The 24,722-nt window shown below is 31.4% G+C and overlaps 3 protein-coding genes and 1 long non-coding RNA gene across 5 annotated transcripts; 3 read left to right on the forward strand and 1 right to left on the reverse strand.

Moving 5' to 3' along the window:
- LOC106446457 (serine carboxypeptidase-like 13) lies at positions 1–5,878 on the forward strand. 2 transcript variants are annotated; one of them, XR_002664196.2, is made up of 14 exons: positions 1–321; positions 399–544; positions 628–704; positions 786–908; positions 1,000–1,102; positions 3,866–3,903; positions 4,044–4,145; positions 4,268–4,354; positions 4,446–4,514; positions 4,922–4,993; positions 5,082–5,203; positions 5,338–5,410; positions 5,503–5,548; positions 5,648–5,878. XR_002664196.2 is itself a non-coding variant. In XM_013888191.3 (14 exons), the coding sequence occupies exons 1-14, from the start codon at positions 197–199 to the stop codon at positions 5,726–5,728; spliced, it is 1,305 nt and encodes a 434-aa protein (XP_013743645.1). In that variant the 5' UTR covers positions 12–196; the 3' UTR covers positions 5,729–5,878. The 2 variants fall into 2 exon arrangements, 1 of the variants encoding a protein (XP_013743645.1); XM_013888191.3 differs by having other exon boundaries at positions 12–321; positions 5,297–5,410.
- Positions 5,879–9,118: 3,240 nt separating this feature from the next.
- LOC106449810 lies at positions 9,119–10,551 on the forward strand. The gene is made up of 3 exons (XR_001289287.3): positions 9,119–9,275; positions 9,752–9,938; positions 10,039–10,551. It is a non-coding gene; the product is annotated as an uncharacterized LOC106449810 (long non-coding RNA).
- Positions 10,552–11,429: 878 nt separating this feature from the next.
- Positions 11,430–15,082, reverse strand: LOC106446459 (serine/threonine-protein kinase SRK2J). The gene is made up of 9 exons (XM_013888194.3): positions 14,032–15,082; positions 13,857–13,931; positions 13,482–13,583; positions 13,332–13,385; positions 13,152–13,244; positions 12,975–13,067; positions 12,274–12,378; positions 12,085–12,183; positions 11,430–11,840 (listed from the first exon to the last, which is right to left on the reverse strand). The coding sequence occupies exons 1-9, from the start codon at positions 14,149–14,151 to the stop codon at positions 11,556–11,558; spliced, it is 1,026 nt and encodes a 341-aa protein (XP_013743648.2). The 5' UTR covers positions 14,152–15,082; the 3' UTR covers positions 11,430–11,555.
- A 4,698-nt stretch (positions 15,083–19,780) lies between these two features.
- LOC106449811 (BTB/POZ domain-containing protein NPY4) lies at positions 19,781–24,543 on the forward strand. Its single transcript, XM_013891504.3, has 4 exons — positions 19,781–22,459; positions 22,534–22,603; positions 22,688–23,746; positions 24,041–24,543. The coding sequence occupies exons 1-4, from the start codon at positions 22,398–22,400 to the stop codon at positions 24,287–24,289; spliced, it is 1,440 nt and encodes a 479-aa protein (XP_013746958.2). The 5' UTR covers positions 19,781–22,397; the 3' UTR covers positions 24,290–24,543.
- The last annotated feature ends 179 nt before the right edge of the window (positions 24,544–24,722 follow it).

Raw genomic sequence — 24,722 nt, forward strand, 5'->3', positions numbered from 1 at the left:
CCTTGCGCAATAAAAATAAAAATAAAAACTCGAAAAGCCCAGGATAAGATGTATGAAGTCTAAAACAAAGTGATTCCGGACTTCTTTAATATTGTTGACTCTAATCAGCAAAACATTTATCTTTTTCACTTTTGGTAATTAGAAAGATCATTTTTATTCGTCTCCCCTAAAAGGCATTTAGAAACAAAAAGAAAGAATGAGTTTGACTCTTAAGCTAATAACCCTGCTTCTACTTGCCTTGAGTCACCATGCTGAATCTGGCTCCATCGTTAAGTTCCTTCCGGGGTTTGAAGGCCCTCTTCCTTTCGAACTTGAAACCGGGTTCGTAAATCATGTCTTCTTCTTTACATTGGTATTGTGAGTTTAGAGTTAGTAATTAGTCATTCTTCTTGATGTAGATACATTGGTGTTGGTGATAAAGAGGACCTACAAATGTTCTACTATTTCGTTAAGTCTGAGAATAATCCGCAAGAAGACCCTCTTCTTATTTGGTTAACAGGAGGACCTGGATGTTCTTCTCTTTTCGCCATTCTTTTCGAGAACGGTGAATTTACAATATTATTTTCTTTTCTTTTTGTCAAAACATTATTTTTCAGTGATGAAGTGGAAAAATAAATACATGTATAGGGCCTTTGGCTTTGAAGTTCGAGCTTTACAATGGAACTCTCCCTTCTTTGGTCACTACTACATATTCATGGACAAAGGTAGCAGAAAGTATACTCATATGTCGATAAAAAATAACGAATGATTTTTCTTGATCTATATTTTTAAAATTTTGTATTCAGATGGCCAACATAGTATTCTTGGATCAGCCAGTTGGTGCTGGCTTCTCCTACTCAAGAACTCCACTTCTTAATAAAGTTAGTGATACAGGTGAAGTTAAGGTCATCCATGAGTTTCTTCAAAAGGTAATAATATATGTAGAACAACCTGATTGTTTTTTGTAAGTATTTGTGTTGGCGCATTAAAGCTTAATTGTCATTTTCGTTTTTTGGGCAGTGGCTAAGCAAGCATCCAGAGTTTTACTCCAACCCATTTTACGTTACCGGAGATTCTTATTCCGGTAAGATTGTTCCGCCACTCGTACAAGAAATCTCAAGAGGTATATTTTTTTTTAATTCATATATTAATTAGTCCCACTTTCCGTTTTTTCTTTGGGCTTTTTGCAAAATTAACCTACAGTTCAAAGTAAAACACAAAACTAACCTCTTTTTTTTTGAAAATTAGTTTTGCCATATTCACTCCACAAGTTCATATAATTCACGAAAATACTATCAATTTTTTTTTCTTTTCGAAATGACATTTTTACTCTCTCACCCTCATCATCTTCAAGTAATTACAAGATTATCATTATCATCAATACCCTAACCACCATGAACAACCAATTTGAAACTCTTAATGCTCCCAAAATCGATTCACCCTTCTTCTTTCTCCATTCTTATGAACTAAACACAACATCTCTCTCACTTTCTTTCCATATTAAGCTAAAAAACTTAAAATTTTGATTCTATATTTTTTATGGTTCATAGAGTCAAAGAAGCTAACGATTCTAGGTGGATCATTTTTGTTTGAAATTTTGTGTTCTTGGAAAAATCTTATGTATGTTAAGGAAGTTATCTCACCAATTTAAGATATGAAATCAAGTTTTTTTTCCAGATCTGTTCGTCCAGACGACTTAAAGGTAAGTCGTCTGGCTGTAGACGACTTACCTGGAAGTCGTCTGGTCAACGCAGAGATTATTTTTGTAATTGACTTTGAAATTTATTTTCTGAGCCACACAAAGTTAAGACGTCTGATTTTGTTTGGTCACAAAAAAATTTCCAAAGAACCTAGATGACTTACATTTCAGTCGTCATAGGTTAGTTTTGCATTTGACTGGATTATTTTAGAAGTTTGACTTTTCTGGACGATTTACATTTCAGTCGTGTGGTGAAAATTAAAATATCAATATTTTATTAAAACTAGACGACTTACAATTAAGTCGTCAGGTTAGTTTTGCAATTGAAAAAAAAAACACTTCAATATTTAGTTATACCCAAACAACTTATAATTCAGTCGTCCGCCCGACGACTCCAGGATTTTATTCCGAGATCCTGGTCAAACCTCGTAAATCCTGAACGACTTACATGTAAGTCGTCGGGCGGACGACTGAATTGTAAGTTGTCTGGGTATAATTAAATATTGAAGTTTTTTTATTTCAATTGCAAAATTAACCTATGACGACTTAATTGTAAGTCGTCGAGTTTTAATAAATTATTGATATTTCAATTTTTCACCAGACGACTGAAATGTAAGTCGTCCAAGAAAATCAAAATTGTGAAATAATCCAGTCAAATGCAAAACTAACCTATGACGACTGAAATGTAAGTCGTCTAGCTTTTTTGGAGTTTCTTTTAACCAAATAGAAAGTAAACGAGTTATTTTCAGTCGTCCCAGATAACAGATTTCAAAGTCAATTGCAAAAATAACCTCTGCGTTGACCAGACGACTTATATTTTAGTCGTCTGGAAGACTTAGATTGAAGTCGTCCGCGTCGACCTAAATGGACAAATTCTCTGGAAGTCTACTAGATGACCTCCGTGGATGTCGTATGCGTCAATGTTTAATAAACTTGCATTTTCTCTAAAACTATAAATATTTTTTAATATTTTCTTGTTAATTGATGTTTATTAATGAATATTTGGGTTACCGAATGAAATTTATAACTTAATTGGTGATATTTATGAGGTTACCAACATTCATGTTAATTAAAGTTTCTACGCTAGTTTTTGAATAACTTGTATTTTTAAGAGTGATAAGTAACTTCAAGATACGTAAAACTCATATTTTCAAAAATATGTTCTCTCCCTTAGTTTTACTAAATTTGACTAAGTTTTTCAACACAAACTTATAAAAAAATATGATATGCTTTGACTAGTTACTATTGTTTGTTTCATCTCTTTAAGTATTATTGTTATAGACACTAATGATGATTATTGTTATGAGTTGGAAGAAGGGTTAAAATGCTTCTTAAAATGTTGTATCAATATGAAGCTACCAACATTCTTGTTTATTAAGATGAGAAAAAGGTCATTGGAGTTTATTATTGCATATGAGAGATCCAAAGATAAGAAAAAGACTACTGAAATCTATTATTTCATTGATTTGTAAATGTGTAAACACATTCTTACATGTAAGTCGCCTGTTTTAATTTTTTCACAAGACGACAGAAATGTAAGTCGTCTAGACCCTAAACATAACCCCTAAACTTAATTAACTAACTAAACACTTCATAAAATTAAATTAAACTTCAAAAGTGTTTACTATACACAAAAATAAACACGTATAGCTAAAAAATTAATTTTTCAAAAAAACATTCAAGCTTTCCAAAATCTAACCCTAAGAATACATACAATACTACAACATATGTTGCCAAACTCTAGACCAAAGAATACCATGATTCATTACCTACACTCATCTATGTTGAAAACAATTCAATTTTGTTATATTTTAATTTATATCACTTAAAATTGTTTATAATTACATGATTTTAATTTTTTGCTTATCAAAATAATTTTTTAAAAAATTATTAATTATTTTTAAGATAAGCTACACCAGAAGACTTACTTTGAAGTCGTCCAACATCTCAGACGACTTACTAGGGTTATATTCGTAAAAATGATTTCTGTTTTTTGTTTGGTCACAAAAGACTGGACTGTAATTTTACAAGGCTTTTAGGTTAGTTTTGCATTTGATTCAAATTTAAGTATAGGTTTGAGATTGAAATCAAGTCGTGGATTAGTTTTAGTAAATTCACTTTTTTTTGTCAACCCACTCTGTTTAATCATTTTTCTCTGACTCTAACAATTTTAGACGCATGATGCAGGGAATTATATATGTTGCAAACCTCCCATAAATATCCAGGTCACTAATATTTTATTGCTTCTAATATTATGTATATATATATATATTTTCTTAAAAATTCATTATTATTCTTATTATTATTATATATAAAATTCTGAAAATTAAAGACTCTGACAATTGTAAGTTTTTCTTACAAAAAGGGTTATATCCTCGGAAACCCTATAACACAAATTAAATCGGAAGACAACAGTAAAATTCCATATGCTCATGGAATGGCATTAATCTCGGATGAACTCTATGAGGTATGGTATATATGGCATTTCTAAGTGTTAGATTTATATCCTTACGAACCGAATATCATTTCTTGTTTTCTAAGCCTCACATGATATTACAATGTTCGGAAATTCTCTTTTTGTGTTAGCAGTCACTAAAAAGAATCTGCAAAGGAAATTATGAAAATGTGGGTTCGCGTAACACAGAATGCTTAAAACATATTGAAATGTACAACAAGGTACACATTCTGGAAAGACTGTAATGTAAGTAATGTTCAATATTCTATCGGGTAATAGTCATTACTGATCAAGTTTTTGGTTGATTTACAGTGTACTGACAAACTAAACAGATACCATATACTATTACCAGATTGTGATATGACATCTCCTGATTGCTTTGTAAGTCATACATCTTTCACTCTTCTAGTGACCGCGGTAAAAATGATTGGGAGAAATATTTGCAGAGAAAGTCAAATATTTAAACAAATATCCGCTTACAACAGAGACTACAGAGTGACAATGATCTATGTTATATCCGTTTGGTGTTCATCTTTTACCCCTTGACAATTCAACCATATAGAAAAATATGGAAAGATTGAAGAGAAACATTTGTACAACTAGTATATGATAATATGATGATTTTAACTCCATCAAATTTTTTAATTAATTATGATTAAAATGTGTAATGTTGACTTAGTTATAAACTAAGACGAAACCATAAGTAAATTTATATGCTGACATAGTTCACACATAAATGTCACTTTTATGATATTTCAAAGAAACATAGTTACAAGGTTGCTTTGCAGCTATATAACTACTTTCTCCTTGACAAGTGGGCTAACAACGAGAGAGTTCGCAGAGCTCTTCAAGTCACTAAGGTGTGTACCGATATATTAATATGTGATGAGTTAATATGTTGACAAAAAAAAAAGTTTTAAAATCTAAAGGATGGGTCTATGTTTACAGGGGAGTATAGGTGAATGGAAGCGATGTAATTATGATGTCATTCCGTATAACTACGACATTCAAAGCACCGTACCATACCATATGAATAACAGCATTAGTGGCTTTCGATCTCTTATCTACAGGTAAGAGTTAAATCTGTTTTCTTCACTCCTTTCACTCTTACGTACAAAATATATACCAGAGATTATAAGATTTGTGCGGTGTATGGTGATAAGTGGTGATCATGATATGGTGGTGCCTTTCATTGCAACTCAAGCATGGATAAGGTCTCTCAATTACTCCATCGTTGATGACTGGAGACCTTGGATGGTCAACGATCAAATCGCTGGGTAAGTCATTTGTTACTTGGTTTTACATTGTCTTGTAAAGTTATCTTTGCTTTTTTTTAGATTTGCTTCTTCTCTTTTTTTTTTTGTAACAGATATACGAGAGGTTATGCCAATAAGATGACATATGCTACTATCAAAGCAAGTTTTCTTGTGTCAACTTAACATTTTTTAATTCACCTGGATAATTTTCATTACAGTGAAATTGTTTATTAATTGTTTTGAACTTTTCCAATACAGGGAGGTGGACACACGGCAGAATATAAACCAAACGAAACATTCGTCATGTTCCAAAGGTGGATCAGTGGCCAGCCTTTGTAATAGAGGCTAATGGCCTTAGGGTATGATTATAGAATATAGATATGTAAGTTTGTAACATAAATACCAATCTGGCTTCTAGGATTTGAAGATTCAAACTTTACCTCATCCATATACCTTATTTACAAAGACATATAGTATTATTAGATGACATGCTCTATAGTAATAACTAAATTTTGCTCTGCGCTTTGAAAATGCGAGATAATTTTTTAATTAATTTTTCGGTACTACAATTTTTTGGGTTTGAATTTTAAAATTTGAGTTTTTTGATGTTTATAACCAATTTTAATTTATTTTGATGTCTCATATAAGGTTTTTGTCTCGTATTTTAATATATATTTTAAAAAGTAAATTTAATTATTAATTTTTAAAATAGTATTGATTTACTATATCGATTGGTTTTTTGTTTGTGTAAAAGCATTAAATTGATTCATTGTATAATTTTTTATTTACAAAAATATATTAAATAAAAATTCAAATGTGTAGATACTTTATATATTTTTATGTTCCAATGTGCACATTTTTAGCTAACATATACATTATTAATCATGCACAATTTTCAATCTATGAACTTTATATTTTTTACCAGCCAATAAACTTTTCAATCTAATCCGTATTTTTTAATCCAAAATAATTGTTTCCAAGGTATATTCTAACATTTGTTATATTTTCAAAATATATAGATTTCATTGTGAGTTCTTAGATAAATAAACCCTAAAATATGAGAATAAGTTTGTTATTGTCTTAAAATATTATATTTACAAATATATTGTGTGAGAGTTTTAATATAAAACGTACATGAAATTATGGAGCAAATTGTTTTTACTTTAGCTTAATATTGATGTTAAGTATTAATATATTTATACTATGTTATATAGATTGAAAAACCAAAAAAATTTAATATGAAAGGCTTTATAAAAAAAACAAAATGTTATGTAGATAGGGGGTTTACGTAACTATTTAAATCAAATAATAATTTATAGTATATTATGTGGCTAGTTCTCACATAACTATCTAATTCTAATAATGTATGGATTTTGTGGGGTATTATTAAGTATAATATGTTTAATTAACTATATAAATCACCCTATATATATAGATGTGAACCGAAGGTGAGAAGGAGCTAAATCAAGAACAAATGGAAAATATATAAGTTATAGAATATTATGTTACTTAGTTTAAATAAAAATAAATATTCATTTTATTTGAAAAATAGTGGCATCATTGAAAATTATTTAAATAATTAAAGAACATCAAAAAATGATTTGCTGTTTTAATAGTATAGATAAACAGTTTATATATTTGATATTTTTTATAATATTATCTGCGAAGTGATTTTTCACATTCGAACTCTCACGTTAAAAGTTAGACTGTTTAATATCAATATTGCCTTTAAGAATTTTTATATAAAATCAAAAACAAAATTTGTATTAATAATATAGATGTGTCTGTTACAATATATATTTGATTATAAATTAATATAATTAAATTCTCAAAAACTAAAATCATATTTTTTTTAATCTGTTACATTATATATTTGATTATAAATTAATATAACTAAATTTTCAAAAGTAAAATCATATTTTAAAAAAAAAAATTAAGAGAATTCTTATATATTGTTTTTTACCTGGAGACAATTTTTTATTATAAAATTTTAAAATTAAGATGGTTAATATCAATATTACCCTTGATAAATTATTATATAGTTAAAAAAGTTTTATATTAATAATATCATATTTTTCTATTATATTAGATAATTAATTATAAATTAATATAATAAACTTGTCAAAATAAAAGCATATTTAATTGAAAAGAAGATAATTTTTATATATTATGTTGTTATCTGGAGATAATATTTTTATTATAAAATTTAAAATTAATAATTAAAATAATTAATAATTAAATATTATTCAAGAAAAAATATTTCTAATATATGAGTATTTTAAAATTTTCAACACACTAACATGCATGTATATTTTAATGAATATTTTAATGAATATTATAAATATAAATTTATTTCTAAAAATATATATAACTAAAAATTTAATATATTAGTTTTTAAGTTAATAAAACATAAATTAACAAATATTTGTAATAAGATTTTGCCCGCATGTACGGACAAAACACCTAGTGATAAATAATTTGGTCGAAGCCATATGCTTGCTTTGGTTAAATATATTTATCCAAACAAACATATATACTATTAATATAGAACTAGGACAAAAAAATATTGTCATGGCATGAGTGATTTACTATGTGGGATCTTTGTTAAATTTTTTAAACACGCATTAGTTATGCTATTATAAACTATAAAAAATATTACATAGATGTTATTACAACTGGTAATTTTATCTGTCTTATGAAGATTTCTGTCTGACTGCATCACCGTGACCGTCATGTGAGATCTGTTCCTGTTGGTACATCGTGTGCCATGCCAAAAAAATTTTGTAAGCTTTTTGTCAAATTTTCTGCATAATTCGTCTTCTTTTTGAATTGAAATTTGGACCTCTTGATATAGAATAGAAGCATTATTAAGGGGGATTCCATAGATCTATGTTCAATTAGTAAGGAAAATATTGAACTAGAAATGTAAAAATTGTAATAAAACATTTGAAAATTGGTAACTTCTATTTTGTAGGTCAATTTTAGTAATAAATAATTTTAAGTATTCATTTATAATAAGAATTTTCCCCTATATCACTTATCATCGTTTGATTATTGTATGGTTAATTGTAAATCGTCAATCAATAGCATAGTGTTAGTTGATTAATAATATTAATCAGAAATGTAGACGTTTTTCCAAGGAGCATATTATGTAGAAAGTTATTTGAGTCTGTGTGGCCCAATTTGTAACATACTCATGAAAATTTGGATAAGTATCAGATATTTAGGTCCAGTCTAATTTTCAATAGTAAACAGCCTAAAATAAATCTAAGATATCAACGATTTCGATCCCGAGACCTAAGGGTCATTGGAAAGAACTGTGGATGTTGTGCATAGCCTCATATGTTTCCACAGCACTAAAAGTAAAGCTATCACAAGCTGTTATTTATTTTTTGAAACCTACAGCCATAATAAGTTTTGTATGCAATATACGACTTTGTACATCAATTTCTCAAGAGCAATAGTTCAAGTGCTTTGAGAATATTTTTTTCTTTTGACAACTATATTTGATCTCTATTAAATATATAATAATATATTTCAATATCTAATACAATAAAGTTGAGTTTTTTTCTCTCCATGGGGGAAAAAATGACACATATCCTCCCTAATAAATTATGATGGTTTTTTTTAATCTTAGACGTTTCTAAATTGTATGCGTTACTGAATCATAAAACTGGAGTGGACCGGCCTGTATATTTGTTATCATAGTTTCCATAAGACCACAATATTACAACAATGTATACCCATTATGTCATTCTTTTTGTGCCTATGGGGCTTAGGCTTGCTAAAATCCAGCTCTCTTCTCATTTTCTCTGTCGATAGAACGACGACGGCCATATCTGCCAAGCCGAAACCCTAACTCTTCCGCTTCACTAACTCTGACACGGTAACTGCTGTTAATTATGGCATTCATTCTTTAATTCAGCCTCATAGACGATCATCCAATATAAATATAGACCCAAAAGGAGTTTGCAAAACAGTAATTTCAATTTATCTTTTTTTTTTATGTTCTAATCTCTCTCAAACAGTGGCTCTAACGATGATTTATTTTCAGCTCAATTGAAGGCAGGTTGGTGTACTTTCATGTGTTTGGTTACTGCAAATAAGTGTTATCGGCTATGTTATGGTGTTCTTCATGATTAGTGTTTAAGATTTTTATATCACATTTGGAGTCTATTTATGTTTCAATCTCCATGCCTTTCCTTCATCTCTAATGGGTTTCATGTAAATTCATTTCTTTTGTTGGAATAGTGATGAAGATCAGAAGTGGATCTATTTGTCGTTTCTTGATTTGTTGGTCTGAAATAGGTTTTCTTATGACATAATTGAGGTTAAATTTGGTTTGATATAATGCTTACACAGGAAAACGAATTTGGAGACAGAGCCATCTAGGAAGATATTCCCATTGGAGGAGCTTCACTCAGCCACAAACATGTTTAACTACGACAACAAACTAGGTGAAGGCCGCTTCGGCAGTGTGTATTGAAGTCAGCTCTCCGATGGTTCACAAGTATATTCATCTCAATGCTTCTTCTCAGAAACTTAAACGGTTACGTAGAACGTACTTCTTATTTATAACCTCGTCTTGTGAGGCATTCTGCTGGCCTATTTGGTCTTCTGCTGATCATTTGTGTTCTTGCATGTTGCAGTCAGGAGACTCAAGGTATGGAGAAATAGAGAAGATATAGATTCCGCTACTGAAGTTGAGATTCGAAAGAAAGTTTTGTGAAATCATTGATCAGAGATTGAAAGAGTAGAACGTTGAAGAGAAGCTGAGAAGTTTGTCTTGGTGGGACTAAAATGCGCTCAGATTGAGCCAATGTCATCCCCACTTGAATCCAATTCTCTATTCAAGAATCCATATAGCAGCAATGAAACTGTAGAGAGCATCAGAAGGTTGCAGATGAAAACTTAGACATGATCTGAAGTGGTGGAGATGCTAATGAATAAATCAAAGGAAAAAATGTCATCCCCACTTGAATCCAATTCTCTATTAAGGAATCCATATAGCAGCAACGAAACTGTAGAGAGCATTATAAGGTTGCAGATGGAAACTTAGACATGATCTCAGAAGAAAAAAATCATCATTAATAGGTTATTTTTGGCACATGACATTTGTTTTCTCATATTAGTTTTACCATCTTCTCTTAATTATACTAACACATGACAAAGCTACTCCATTTCCAAATTTCTACTAAAATGCTTCTCCACTGCAACTTCCATTGGAAAGGCGTGAAAACAGAAGTATTTCACTTAGTTTGTCTATATGCCAACTTCGTTTTGTACATCCTTATGGTTGCTTCATCTCACTTTTTCTGACTTGGCCCAAGTCACCAAACCTTAACCGTAGAAAGAGCTGCAGCAAAATAGTAAACTCATCATATCACGAGGTGAAAGGGAAGCATTGTTCTTAATAGCCTGAGGATTCCGAATATAAAAATGATCCCAAAGGAAACACCACCAAAATCTGAAAAAGTTTATGGAAAAAAAACAAGAGGCGTCATGAGGAGAGCTAGGTGTGGTCATGAGGAGAGCTAGGTGAGAACGATTGTATCTACTTCCTAAATGTATGTATTGTATCTACTTTCTAAAGTGATTTGTAGTCTTACACTACAAAATTTAATATAACGATTAGCAAATTTTAACATTTAAGGAACAAATTTACATGATAAAATTATTCAAACAAATGTTATATTGATCAGTGAAATTTTGATGATTTAAAATGGACCATCAACACAATTAGTAAAAGCTTAAAACTTAACATTAAAAATATTCATATGCTCTCATCAAAAACTTAACATCTCTCTCTCTCTCTCTCTCTCTCTCTCTCTCTCTCTCTCTCTCTCTCTCTCTCTCTCTCTCTCTCTCTCTCTCTCTCTCTCTCTCTCTCTCTCTCTCTCTCTCTCTCTCTCTCTCTCTCTCTCTCTCTCTCTCTCTCTCTCTCTCTCTCTCTCATCATTGACACACAAGGTAGTTGTACTCTTTTTTAGAACTTTTACTCTTTTCGTACCTTCCTTATATTTTTTCCCAAGATAATCGATTTGTTACTCAAAATATATTTTATTTTAGTTTCTTATGTTCTCTTAACTTAGTAAATTAAAACCGAAATTCAAAAATAAAATTACAAGTACTTCTCATAATTAGACAATATTAGTAATATTTTTGTTTATGGATACTCATCATCACATTCTTCATCATTAGCATCCAAATATTCTTCTTCTTCTTCAACATCATCTTTTTCACCATCTTCAAGGAATTCGAGTGGGCGTGAAAGGTCTGGAATGGTGCTTGCCTCACCAAGTATCTTCATAATCTCCTCTACTCTTTGAGGAGAAAGGTTAGTAAGATTAACATTCCTTTGGTAATAGACTGCTTGGGCGGATTCCTTTAGTTCTCTTGGCAAATTCTTAAGGAACCATGCATGACTCCTAATCTCTTTGAGCGTAATTCTCTAAACAGTTCAAATAACAAAAAATTAAAGAACAATTAGTTGATAACGAGTTTAAATTTATATAGACTAATTTGTTGTTTACGTTTAAATTTACTTTCAAATTTCAGTTTTATAACTATAAATACATGTAAAATAGGATAAGTGTTTTATAAACTAAAATTTTTAAATGAAAACACAATCTTTTTTGTTTAGTTAGAACAATATGATATATATTTTACTTGTTGACAAAAAAAGGTATACTTACATGTGATGGATTAGCAACAAATATACGAGATAATAAGTTCCTGCAATCTTCAGATATGTGAACATATCCTGGAATTTTGTACTTAACAGCCATTATTTTCTGAAATTCCATCAAAATGACATAAGACAGTGTTTATACGAATCAAAAAATGCGTCATCTCATATAATGTTATCTAAAAAAGAAAAAAACCTGGACAGTTTTTCGGAAATTGCGGGGATCTTTAGGGTCTTCGAAAGGGTAAGCTCCTACCAACATAACATAGAGTGCCACTCCACAAGACCACACATCAACTGACTGTATGTAGAAATATTATATCAAACAACCTCGGATTTCATTTAATCAAATATATTATTAATTCCCAAAAAAACCTTTTTCGAAACTTTTACAGAATTAGAAAAAAGACTTTTACAGAATTTAAATAACAAAAAAAATAATAATAAATTTTGCTCGGTTTATCCGAGATAGACAAGCGTCCTCTTAGCAATGGATTTAAATGAATTTAAAGGTCACACCACCAAGAGTTATGCACGTAATTTCCGAAAACAGATAAGTTGAATACAATGAATATAGTGACGTTTGCCAAATTTATTGGAGAATGGCCATATGATTTGAATAGATATGGGATAAAGTCGAAACTATATAGTATATTTATCCTATATGATGGCGACAAGAAAACAAATAGTATCCTATAAGATTAGTAATAGTTGTCATGTGAGTGGAAATTATGAAGCTTAATTTGTCGTTTACTACTCTTTTCTATCTTTTATTGTTTTATAACTATCGAAAGTGGAATTTCAATGAAAATATAACTATTGAAAGTGGAATTCAGACCTGTAAATATCTTCACTACTATTACTAAAAATATGGAATTATGAAAATAATTTGATTACCTTCCCGTCGTATTCCGAACGACCAAAAACTTCCGGGGCTATATATGCCGGAGTCCCCACCGTTGATTTAGGGTTTGAATGCAGAATAGAAGACTACATGATAACAAAATTATTAAATATTTGGAAATTAATTATTAGTTATAAAAGCCGAAAAGTTTGAATGATCAAGACAATAACCTTCGAGTAGCCAAAATCACAAATTTTTAGACGGGGTGCTGGACTTCCATCAAGCAAAATATTTTCTAATTTCAGATCTCTATGGCATATTTGCTGCAAAATTAATTTGGTTCATCAATAAAACACATAACACAAATATATTATATACAATTTAATGGTATGTATTAAAATTAAATTTACCATTGCATGTAAGTAATACACTCCGCAAATGAGTTGTTGAAAGAAATATCTAGCCTGCAAGTAGAACAAATGGTTATAAAATTATGAAGTCATTTTTGCTAAAAATATAAAGCGTGTATATTTATTGACAAAATTTCATTTCTGAAAAACCTCAGCTTCGCTGAATCGTCCTGCGCTTGATATCCGATCGAACAGTTCTCCTCCAGCTGCATACTCCATTACAATTCCAAGATGTGTCGGAGTTAAGACAACCTAAGTCATCAACACACACCAAGTTCAAAGTTTGATCAGCACCAAATGCCATACGTTTTTGTAGCTTCTCAATAATTGTGGGTTCAATATGCCATATCGAATATATCAGTGGACCGGTTCGTCCAAGATTCGAGTTTGGGTAGAATTCGAATTAAGAGTCAAACATAATATATATTTGTTAACTATATGTCAACCAAGAGATTCGAGTTAAGGACAATTAATTAACCTAAGAGTCAATTCTTGATTATAAACAAGAATATAAATTTATCTTGCCTCTTTAAACCGAACAATGTTGGGATGATTGAGAGATCCATGATTGACGATTTCTCTTGCAACGTTCTCGTCTATCTGCATCAACAAATCATTTTTTTATAATAATATGAATATTTATGATATCACGAACAACAGATCAACGGAAAAAGTACAAAAGAAGAAGATTAAGAAGAACCTTGTATCCTCTATCTATGAATTTGACAGCCACAAGCTCGTTTGTTTTTTTATTACGCATAAGCCGAGCCAATCCGAAATTACCAAATCCCAAATCCTTCACCATCGCATACTTCTCCATGGCCACCACTTTTTCTCACTTCTCTAAAACCTTTAATATCTTCTTTTTTTTCAAACTTTTCTTTGTGTGAAACTTCTTTCTCTTTACATGTTAGAGAGATATATAAAGTAAGAGAAGAAAAGTTATTAAGTTTACACGTAGCAAAATATGACGACTATTCGACCAAAGAGCTTTTCAGGGTACCAATAGACATTTTTATGTGTATATTTTAGTACATTCCGGTTTAGAACTTAAATTGGTTTGATTGACTTGTCTCTTTTTCATTCGGTTAGGTGAGAAAGTTTAGAAATTATCTAATTAAATTTCTTTTATGTACACATTTAAATATTTTTGTTAGTTTTGTTTTTACTTTTAGAGGAAGAGCCTTGTGGTACAAGAGCATATCCAAGTCACAATCTACAACTCGCTCATGGAACTTGCGGAAGCTGTCTATCGATCATCACACCAACATCACTCAGAGGACACGTCAACGCAATCAGAGTCAAATTCGTTTGGAGAAGACTATCCTCGTCCGGGTGATGATCAGACCGTGATTCTGAATCGAACTCACGAAGATAGAAGTTGGGAGATGAGATTTCAGATCCAATTCAAATCAGCTTCTCCAAGCTGGAACACCACGACGAGATCTCATCTTCCTCTTATACTCATTGAAGCGGGACAACTCGGTACAGTTACGCCACATGTTTACGTAGTCTCTTCAAGCGACACTTATGGTAGTGTATCAGCATGACCTGTGATGTTAAGCATCTGTTGTTCTGTTCATTCAAGTGTGGACGATTCCAATAGATGACCATTTTCTCTGTTATGTAGAGTTTATTTCTGTTTTAATCGGTTTATGTATTAAATTGTTGTTAATATCAACAATCCAGTTTCTCAAAATCGTCGTGTATGAGATTTTGGAATTCGATCATGACAAAAGAAAATTTCATTAATCTAGAACGTACCACAATGACACCACATAAGTTAGATGGAACCATGCTGTTTGCACAACCTTATTTATGTTGAGTAGATTTTGGTTAGTTTTCATTACTGGTTGTCGGAACTCATTCAGGTAAAATTGGTAGGTTTTGACATTGGGTATGCAACTAGAATGATCTATGAAAAAATTGACCACGCAAAAACTTTTGCATAAGATAATCAGTTTCTAGTAAAGAAATTCAGGGGCGAATCTAGACTTAATTTCTTATGGGTACACAGTGTAAAAAGTGAATCAATAGGTGCAATTAAAAGAAATTTATATTTTATCTAGAATTTTCCTCTCATTTTAACATACAAAAAATAAAATTTTGAAAAAAAAATTATGGGTGCACATGCACTCATTGTCTTTGATGTTGTTTGGCAAAAAGGATTGCAATATATTGAAAAAAATTGTTTGCGAATAAAACTGTAACACTCCTACCGTCCACGGTTAATAGGTCATCCACGTCTGTTCACTCGGTCTGTAGACCACATCCCATCCGACGGACAATGTTTTAATATTCTAAAGGTTTGAAATATTTATTTAATGACCCTGCAATCACCACATGATATTTCTTTGTACTTTGGCCTGACTCGCACGATATCGGGAATCATTTCCTGATAGTTCATCGATTCTTCCGTAACTCCAGCTCAAACACGCTTAATTCTGGAGTTCTAAACAGATGTGTGCCCTAAAAGATAAATGCATTTTGGTGCCATAAGTATACAAATCAATTCTCTCGGATCTTTTCATATCTCACAAACCAGGATGTTACAAAAACTTTGATAAATTTACTGATAGTTCACTTGTTTGTTTGAATTTTCTTCAAACATCTAATATGTATTTTCACACCAAAACATTGCGAAGTAAGTACAGAGGAGTGTGTTATTAACACTACATTCTTTTTGGTGTTTTTGGGTCATGTACTTCCTTTGTTTTATCGAATAAAATTTTTGTCGACGACTTTGAGTTTTTCTTGGAATTAACCGTCTAACTAATGCTTCATAAACCATTCTTTCATCTGTTGAATAATAAATATACAACTTGAAAACGCCCAAATAAATTGATCCACAGGTGCTGGGTATTTGAAGGATTCAAAGCTGACTTCACACCAAGTCTATCTATTTTGTCATCTTGAAACTTGGCATATACTAGTTCAAAATCCTCGTCAAAGTCTGATAAGACAAGTTTGTGACTTTGTGTAAAAGAAAAAAAGAAGGAAAAACAAGGATAGAGGTCACAAAGAAGTTAACTAAATACTTGGTGGTGAAAAAAGAAGTTGCATAAATAAAAACGTGGGAAGATTTTCTCTCTCCGCCTCCCCTACCTTCTCTCAAAACTCTATCGACAGAAAGCTTTTTTCTCCGGTCCGGCACCACGCCGGTACCGGAGATCCTCCACTCTTCCCTTAATCTCCTTTTTATTTGCCTCTCATTCTATCTGCTCAAACCTTGTTCGATATACTGGCGATTCTGGAGTTATCTCTCTTCACCTGAAACCTATGGTGGTTAAAGGAGATAAGAAGGTGATTCTGGAAAAGCGGTGAGACTATGGAGCGACGGATGCAAGGGAGGTCGGCTTTTAGGATAGGAGAAACCGCCAGATCTAATTTTCAAGTTTTCAGATCTATGGCGTTTCCTCCATGACGATGGCGCGTGGTCCAGTGGGGGTCCATCTCCGCCTTGGATCTACCTTGCTGAGCAGTGGTGAGCCAAACGGAGGTGCGGTTGAAAAACGGCGGAAGATGGTTATGTTTCTCCGGTTCTCGAAGGTGACGTGTGGCTTGGTTCTTCGACATCGGCGTAGTCAACCGGTGAAGGGAGTCTAGCGGTAGTACACGGTGGGGCCTTACTTCCCAGCACCGGCGGCGACTCTGCGTTTATGTCCGGTGGTAGGGTTTCACGCCATTTGAAGCTAGAAGATGCTGTTCCGACCATGTCCTGCTCTCGTTAAATCCGCCTTTTCAGTACGGTTATATGCCGTTTTTCTGGCTAAGAAGTGAGGAACTGAGATCGATGATACTGAATCGAGTTAGGAGATGCGCCATTTGGTGTTGACGTACTGGTCCGAGTGCTGCATTCTAATGTTTTGGAGACCAATGCTTGGTGTTAATGTTTAATCCTGATAAGGTTTAGTTAAGCTCGGTTTCATGTTTCGTTCACTTGTATGGTCGAATTGTAGGGGTTTAAGAGACAGTTCTCTTCGGGTCGTGGAGGGGACTTGTTCTCATTGGGTAGAATTACAACAAAGTAGAAGATCGGGTAGCGTAGGATCCATCTATGTGTTCCTGGGTGGTACTAGATCACTTTGTTTGTAAGTGTGGTTAAATCCTTGTGGTTGAAATCATGTACTACTCTTTGGTTAATATAAAGTTGAAGTTGAGCCAAAAAAAAAAAAAAAAATACTTGGTGGTGAATCATTTAGTACATGTATCTCATAGAAACATCTCTATAATCATAAAGTTGATTTTTCTTCTATTCTTTTTTTAAAAAGCTATTTCCGCAGTGGATACTTCTAAAACTGACACGTAAGCTATACCTCAGCCTATGTTTCGACGATTGTCTTTTATCACGAAAGCTTATCACGATTGGCCCATTACATTGACGCTGTCATTTCCTAACTGGCCTGTGTTTTGTAAGCTGGTGTTTTCATGGACTTCCACATGACGTTGATTCTTCCTTCGTTAAATCAAGGCTAATTAAGAGCATCTCCGATGTACACCTCTATAATTTCTTCTAAAATAGAGATCTCTATTATAAAGGTGAAAATACTTCAATGTATGTCTCTATAATAGAGTTCCTTTATTTTAAAGGAAAATATAGAGAAAAGTTACTTTTTGCCTCTATATTTAGAGGTGAAAATAACATATCTCTATATTTTCCCCTATAAATAGAGAAACTCTATTATAGATGCATACATTAGAGCATTTTCACCTCTATAATAGAGTTGGTCTAACAAACATCTTATGGCTCATAATTTTACTTTTGAAAACAAAAATGCAACATAGCTTATATTATGTTAAATTGTCAATGACTTAAATATATATAAGAAAACTATATAAAACAAGCTGATAGTCATTTTTATATTATAATTTTTTTTTAACATAATTACTCAAAAAATCGGACTGAACCCGACCCAAAAATATATACCAAATCTGAATAAAAACTGGTAAAATATCCAAACATATCAAAAATCTTGGTATTTGAAGAATCAGAACTAAATCGGTCCGAACCAAAATATTTCAAATATCTGAAAAATATCCAAATCACAATTATATTTTTAAATATATCGATTAATTTTATATTTAATATCCAAAAGTATTTAAAATATTCAAAATATTCAAAAATTTCCTAAACACTTGAAAATATCCAAAATAACCAAAAGAAATATCCAAAAAGTCAGAAATTACTTATACGAAAAAATGAAATCAATTAATATTGCAATCAATTTAATAATGCAAATAGAACTTTATTTATTTACCATGATAAAAAGAAAAACAATTCTTTCACCACTATAAAATTTTTATATTTCCAAATTATATGGAGAATTTTAGCTTTGTGTCTTGGGTTTTTAATGGTAGAGTTGATGACAAAGCAGTAGCAGTATAATATATAAACAATATGTTAAAGAAGTAATATGCTCTAAAAATGTATTTAATAAAGTGATTAGTAGAAAAGTAAATAACTGATATATAAAACTATATTATAAATTAGAATATGATATACATATTTTTATATTTTTATTGAAATTAATAAATATTATATAATGATATATACTTAATTATATTTTCAATGTGAGATATTATTCTTTTAAATTTTGGAAAATTATTTTTGTTTTAAATTTATTTTTAATTTTAAAATATAAATTTAATTTTTGGATATAAATATAACTTTGTGATGTAATAAAATAAAATGATTATATTAAATTATTTTTAAAATTTAGATATTTTAATGTAAATACCTATCCAAAGGTTAATATGAAAGCATTAGGCAAAGAGCATTTAGAAATCATTTTCATTTTCTAAATGTTATTCTAAATGCTTTGCTAATAGTTGTTGATTGGATAATAAAGAGCATTTATCCATTATGTATTAATCCTAGAGCATTACAACATGTTTTCGTAGTTACGTGACATCACTAAGATGATTCTTAAAATTCTTAGAAAATAAGTTTGTCAATATAAATTTTTTTATTAATTAACTATCAAAATGATTATTAGTGTACAAAACAATATTATCAATTCTTTTCTTAAATAAAAGCTACGGAATTATCTAATATGATTAACATATATATGACAATTAGTGATTATGAATAATACATATTTGATAACAATTTTTTGTATCCTCTGTCTTTTTTATTTAATTTTCATTATTAAAAGAAAAAAAAATCAAATTAGGGATATATTAAAAATTTATATTTTTTATATGTTATATTTTGAATTTTTTAAAACGGCTAGAAATTACTAAAATTGTGACATTTTTTGTTCAAGCAAGATAAAATGATCATAAATCGTATGAATATTAGGTCTCATTAATAGATAATCATATTATATATATACATTAATATCATTTAAATTAAATTATATACTATATAAAATATATAAATAGGTTAGTTTCAAAATTTGCAGTGAAAATTTATTGAGATCTTAATATTTTAATATTGAAATTTGTATTGAAAAATCTCATAATAAAAGTCTTGTGATTAACAATTTAATTTTTTGTCACATCAAATATACAAATGTTAATAAAATCATATGAGTAGAAAGTGTCAATAATAAATATAAATATACTATATATATATATATATATCTCTATGTAAATATTACTAAAGTTAATTATATACAAAATAAAGTAATAAAAGGATTTGTAATAAAACATGATCCAATCACCTATTTTTTAGTTTGTTCGAAAAATGAGAGATTTGATCATTCGTTTAATATTTTTTTTTCTCTAATACTCTATCTAGCTATTATAATTGTAAAAGTGAGAGTTTTGAACTATTTGTTATAAGTTTGCTAGTTTGTAATTTAATAAATCAAACAGTTCTTAATTTATACATAGTTTACATATGAATTGTAAAGTACTACATATATTGTTATAGGTATACTCTTATGTAACTAAACCTCAAAAGCGTGGGTTAATAAAATAAGTAATTTGTTTTATTGTTATAAATTAGATGATTTTTGAACTGGTGAATACATACTAGATAGACATTTATATTTTGAGTCTTCACTTATATTCTATAACAGTTTAATATATACTAGATAGACATTTATATTTTGAGTCTTCACTTATTGCGAGTGATTTGTTTTCAAAATTTTGATTCTTAGATATGTATTTGGAGTGAAACTAATTTTTACAAATGTCCATCTTTTAAATTTGGTACTTATGTAATTCACCGAATTATCAGAAGAAATTTAAAACAAAGAAAACTCATATCAGTGAAATATAAACGAGAATGAAAGCCTAATTTTGTAGAGGTAGAAAATGAAATAACTTATGGAAAGTCAATAGCAAATAAATCGAGAGCAGAAAAATTAATCTCCCCTTTCGTCATTTTACAATCGCTGCTGCCTATCTGGTTTTAGTGATTTGTGTCAGCCGCAAAATTTAATTTTTTTTTGTGCATATAAAATCTTAAAAATCATTAAAGTGAGTTGTAATATGTTAATTCTTCAACAACGATGATACATTTAAGAGACCAACATTTGTATTCGTTATTTTATAATTGATAAATATTATAGTGTTATAAAATATTATAATAATTTAATAAACAAATATTATTATAAAAAATTTAATCCGCGAATGCGCAGATTATTGTCTAAGTAATACTGTTAATCAAGCCATTTGTCTAAGTACTATTTACAAATGGGTGTCAGCCTATACTCCCAATTTGGGCTCGAAATGAATATTTGTAGGCTGGCCCAAGATCGAAAATGTTTGATGAGCATTTTAATATAAACCCGTTATTTTTTTGAATTTGGCAAGGTATAATGTCTTTCACAATATGAAGTTTACGATGTATTGCAGGGAAATATGGTTTATTCTACACTAACCACACTTAGTCTGCATAATGCGTTTTTTTTCTGTACAACCACACACCAAATAAAATGGTAAGCAATGCAATACATCTTGTATAGGGAAAAGGGTGAGAGGAACCATACTAAGAGCATCTTTATCGCTGATAAAAAAATGGAGTTTTTAAAAACATTTATAGTCTGGATCTCCACAAAAAGCATAAGACTCGGCTCTTCCGTATGCAAAATAAGAAACGTTGTGTTCTTCGATTCTTGCAATGTTCGTGGGCCCCACAGACACGTGGCGACTCGCGATTGGTTAGTCTTTTAATTTTTTTTTCAGACCAAAAAAAATCAAATAAGAACTCCTAATGTGGAGTTGTGCGATAAAGATGCTCTAAGCTTCCGTATATAGCAATGATAAAGTATGTGCTACTATTCCAGACCGAAACAGTAATATAAAAGTTATGTCCATTAAACGTCACCATTATGAAAGATAAGCTAACACTAATACCAATAAGTCAAATAACACTTGCATGTTGGTTTTCGGTTACACACTTACACTTGCATAATCCTTAAGCATTCTTTGATCCCTCATTAAAATAGGGAAACTTACCAGTATGTTATCTCTATTGTGTATCGAGTCATCGAGAAACAATCTCTGACCTCTGATGTTAGGCATACACTAAACCATCTTTATAGAAAACATACAAAAAGATTTGATTCGTTTTGTCCTTTGATTAAATGTTACCAATAAATTATGATGCTACAGAGAGAATTGCTTAGAATCAACCTTTTTGCATTCATCACCCATAAATCAAAATTACAAAGATGCAAACCTTTGGATTCGTTTTCTTTTGTGTCTTTCCTTGTAGTCAGAATCTTTAGGTTATTTTAATCGAAAAGAAAAACATTACACAACGGGCAACAAAAAAGAGGAGCTTCATGTGTGTTCTCTGTCTGTGAATGTGTGCAGCACTTAGAAAAAAGAAAAGAGACAAGCGTGGTATCTGGATGTTCGAGCCTTCAGTTGGTGGGCTTGTTGTTGCGAATCTCTAAATTTTTTCTATATTATATATATGTGTATGTATGTTTCCAACGTGAAATCTCCATAAACAATATTTCTTTTAAAGTGACTCTTTTCTTCCAAAACTAGCTCCTTAAGCTTTCTTGAGAATAAAGTTTGAGCATAGATCTCTTTAGCTTTGTTTCTCTTTTGGGCTAAAGATCTTCAAACTATTGCGCGCAACAAGTGCTCAAAGAGAGAAGAAAAATGAAGTTTATGAAACTTGGATCCAAACCTGATACGGTTCAGTCAAAAGGAGACAATGTTAGGTATGTATTAACATATTCTCACTTCTCTCTCTCTCTCTCTTGATGATACTTAGTGCATGGCTTCTTGCTCTTAGGTATGTAGCAACTGAGTTAGAAACAGAGCTCATCGTCACCATCGGCAATATCAAGTTTTATTTGCATAAGGTAATGAACAACTCTCAAGCTTATAAACATTAAAAACAAACAAAAGCAGATACCATAAAGAGAACAGTTTTCATCTTTTTTCAGTTTCCATTGCTTTCCAAAAGTGGATATCTCCAGAAACTCATAGCAACATCAAGAAACGAAGAGAAGAAGAACCAAGTTGATGAGGTTGACATATCAGAGATTCCTGGTGGCTCTGTTGCTTTTGAGGTTTGCGTCAAGTTCTGCTACGGCATCACGGTGACCTTAAACGCTTACAACGTGTTTGCAGCTCGTTGCGCAGCTGAGTTCCTAGAGATGAACGAAACGTTTGAGAAAAGCAATCTTGTTTACAAGATTGATGTGTTCTTGAACTCGACAATCTTCCGCAGCTGGAAAGATTCCATCATTGTCTTCTCGACCACAAGGGATCTCTCTCCTAACTACACTAATGAGTTTACCCTCAAGCTTGTCAAGCGTTGTCTCGACTCCATCGCTTACACGGCTTCCATAGACACCTCAAAAGTCGAGTGGTCTTACACTTACAACAGGAAGAAGAAGCTTGATGAGAAAGCTGTTCCCAGAGACTGGTGGGTGGAAGATCTATGTGAACTTCATATCGATTTGTATAAACAAGCCATTGAAGCTATCGAGACGAGAGGGAAAGTGCCTGTTGAAGTCATCGGAGAAGCCTTACATGCTTATGCAAGAAGAAGAATAGGTGGTTTTAGCAAAGGCTCAGTGAGAGTTATTGACAAATGTTTAACTGAATCCATCATAGAGCTTCTCCCGGACAAGAAAGGAAGCGTTTCTTCTAGTTTTTTGAGTAAGCTGCTTCGAGCATCGGTCTTTCTTGGATGTGAAGAAACCGTGAAAGAGAGGTTAAAGAAGCGGATCAGTGAGCAGCTTGAAGAGACAGCAGTGAGTGATATCTTAATGTTTGATATAGATATGGTGCAGAGCTTAGTCAAGGAGTTCATGGACCGTGATCCGAAAAGTCACCCAAAAGCATCTGTTGCAAAGCTTGTTGACGGGTACTTAGCTGAGAAGTCTAGAGACCCTAATCTACTTCTCCAGAACTTCCTATCTCTCGCTGAAACGGTTTCTAGCTTCCCAAGACAGTCTCATGATGGGCTATACCGCGCCATCGACATGTTTCTTAAGGTAACATAAGATGCAAATCCTCTGTTTTCGTTTTTTTTTTTAATAACTAAGAGGCTCTGGTTTGGGTCTCAGTTTAGGGGATATACTGGCCTACAGGCCCAAACCATTTAAAATTCGCTTTCTTTTAGATAGAAAATCTCTTCAAACAAGACTTGAACCTACTACTCATTAAATACCTATTAGATAATCTAAGAGTTTTCGCCAAAAATCCAACTCCTCTTTGGTAAAATCCTATGTTTTTTTCATAATGGTTCTTAATTCTATTGAGCCATTTTGATTTTTGTAACGTTTCAGGAACATCCAGGGATTGACAAAAGCGAGAAGAAGAGAGTTTGCGGGTTAATGGACTGTAGAAAACTTTCAGCTGAAGCATGTGAACATGCGGTGCAGAATGAGCGTTTGCCGATGCGGGTAATTGTACAAGTTCTGTTTTTTGAACAGATTAGAGTCAATGGTTCATCAACAGGATACAGCACTCCTGAGCTCACCACAACGACTCTGAACACTGAGGATGATGAATGGGACCACGTGAAAGAGTACTGATCTCAGCATTAATGAATCTCTACCGTTTGTTTCCCACTAGAATCAACAGCTTTTGTAACACAGTTTATTTAGTTTCCATTTGAACTAAAAACATTTGCTTCTTGATCTTTATAAATGGGCCAAGTAGCAATGGGTCATAGTAATGAGCTTTGTGTCTAGCCTCAAGCCCGTTTTCTGCCCCTATTTAAACTGATGTTTGTCAAATTTGTTTAAAATCTCGTTTGAATATTAGCTAGCATGAGTGGATATACTAACTCACGGCTTCAATTTCCCACCTCCATTTTTATCACTCAGTTGATGAATCTTTGTCAAAGATTTACAACTGATGTTACAATTTCAATCATATTCAGTATGTAAGTGTTGAATATGTGACTAACAATGTGAGATAAGAAGATTAAAAATTAAAGTTTTCTTGTTTTGTTTTTGGTTAACC

This window comes from Brassica napus, chromosome A4 (assembly GCF_020379485.1).
Source record: "Brassica napus cultivar Da-Ae chromosome A4, Da-Ae, whole genome shotgun sequence".
NCBI classification, from domain to species: domain Eukaryota; kingdom Viridiplantae; phylum Streptophyta; class Magnoliopsida; order Brassicales; family Brassicaceae; genus Brassica; species Brassica napus.

What these genes read in the sequence shown, in the direction of transcription:
- LOC106446457 (XM_013888191.3), top strand. Translation starts at nt 197, where the DNA reads ATGAGTTTGACTCTTAAGCTAATAACCCTGCTTCTACTTGCCTTGAGT. An exon ending in GAGCTCTTCAAGTCACTAAG is followed by an intron (nt 4,994 to 5,081) that starts GTGTGTACCGAT and finishes CTATGTTTACAG; the next exon opens with GGGAGTATAGGTGAATGGAA. An exon ending in TTTCGATCTCTTATCTACAG is followed by an intron (nt 5,204 to 5,296) that starts GTAAGAGTTAAA and finishes TATGGTGATAAG; the next exon opens with TGGTGATCATGATATGGTGG.
- LOC106446459 (XM_013888194.3), bottom strand. Translation starts at nt 14,151, where the DNA reads ATGGAGAAGTATGCGATGGTGAAGGATTTGGGATTTGGTAATTTCGGA. An exon ending in GACGATTCAGCGAAGCTGAG is followed by an intron (nt 13,386 to 13,481) that starts GTTTTTCAGAAA and finishes TTCTACTTGCAG; the next exon opens with GCTAGATATTTCTTTCAACA. An exon ending in ATTTCCGAAAAACTGTCCAG is followed by an intron (nt 12,184 to 12,273) that starts GTTTTTTTCTTT and finishes ATGGAATTTCAG; the next exon opens with AAAATAATGGCTGTTAAGTA.
- LOC106449811 (XM_013891504.3), top strand. Translation starts at nt 22,398, where the DNA reads ATGAAGTTTATGAAACTTGGATCCAAACCTGATACGGTTCAGTCAAAA. An exon ending in TCAAAAGGAGACAATGTTAG is followed by an intron (nt 22,460 to 22,533) that starts GTATGTATTAAC and finishes TCTTGCTCTTAG; the next exon opens with GTATGTAGCAACTGAGTTAG. An exon ending in CCATCGACATGTTTCTTAAG is followed by an intron (nt 23,747 to 24,040) that starts GTAACATAAGAT and finishes GTAACGTTTCAG; the next exon opens with GAACATCCAGGGATTGACAA.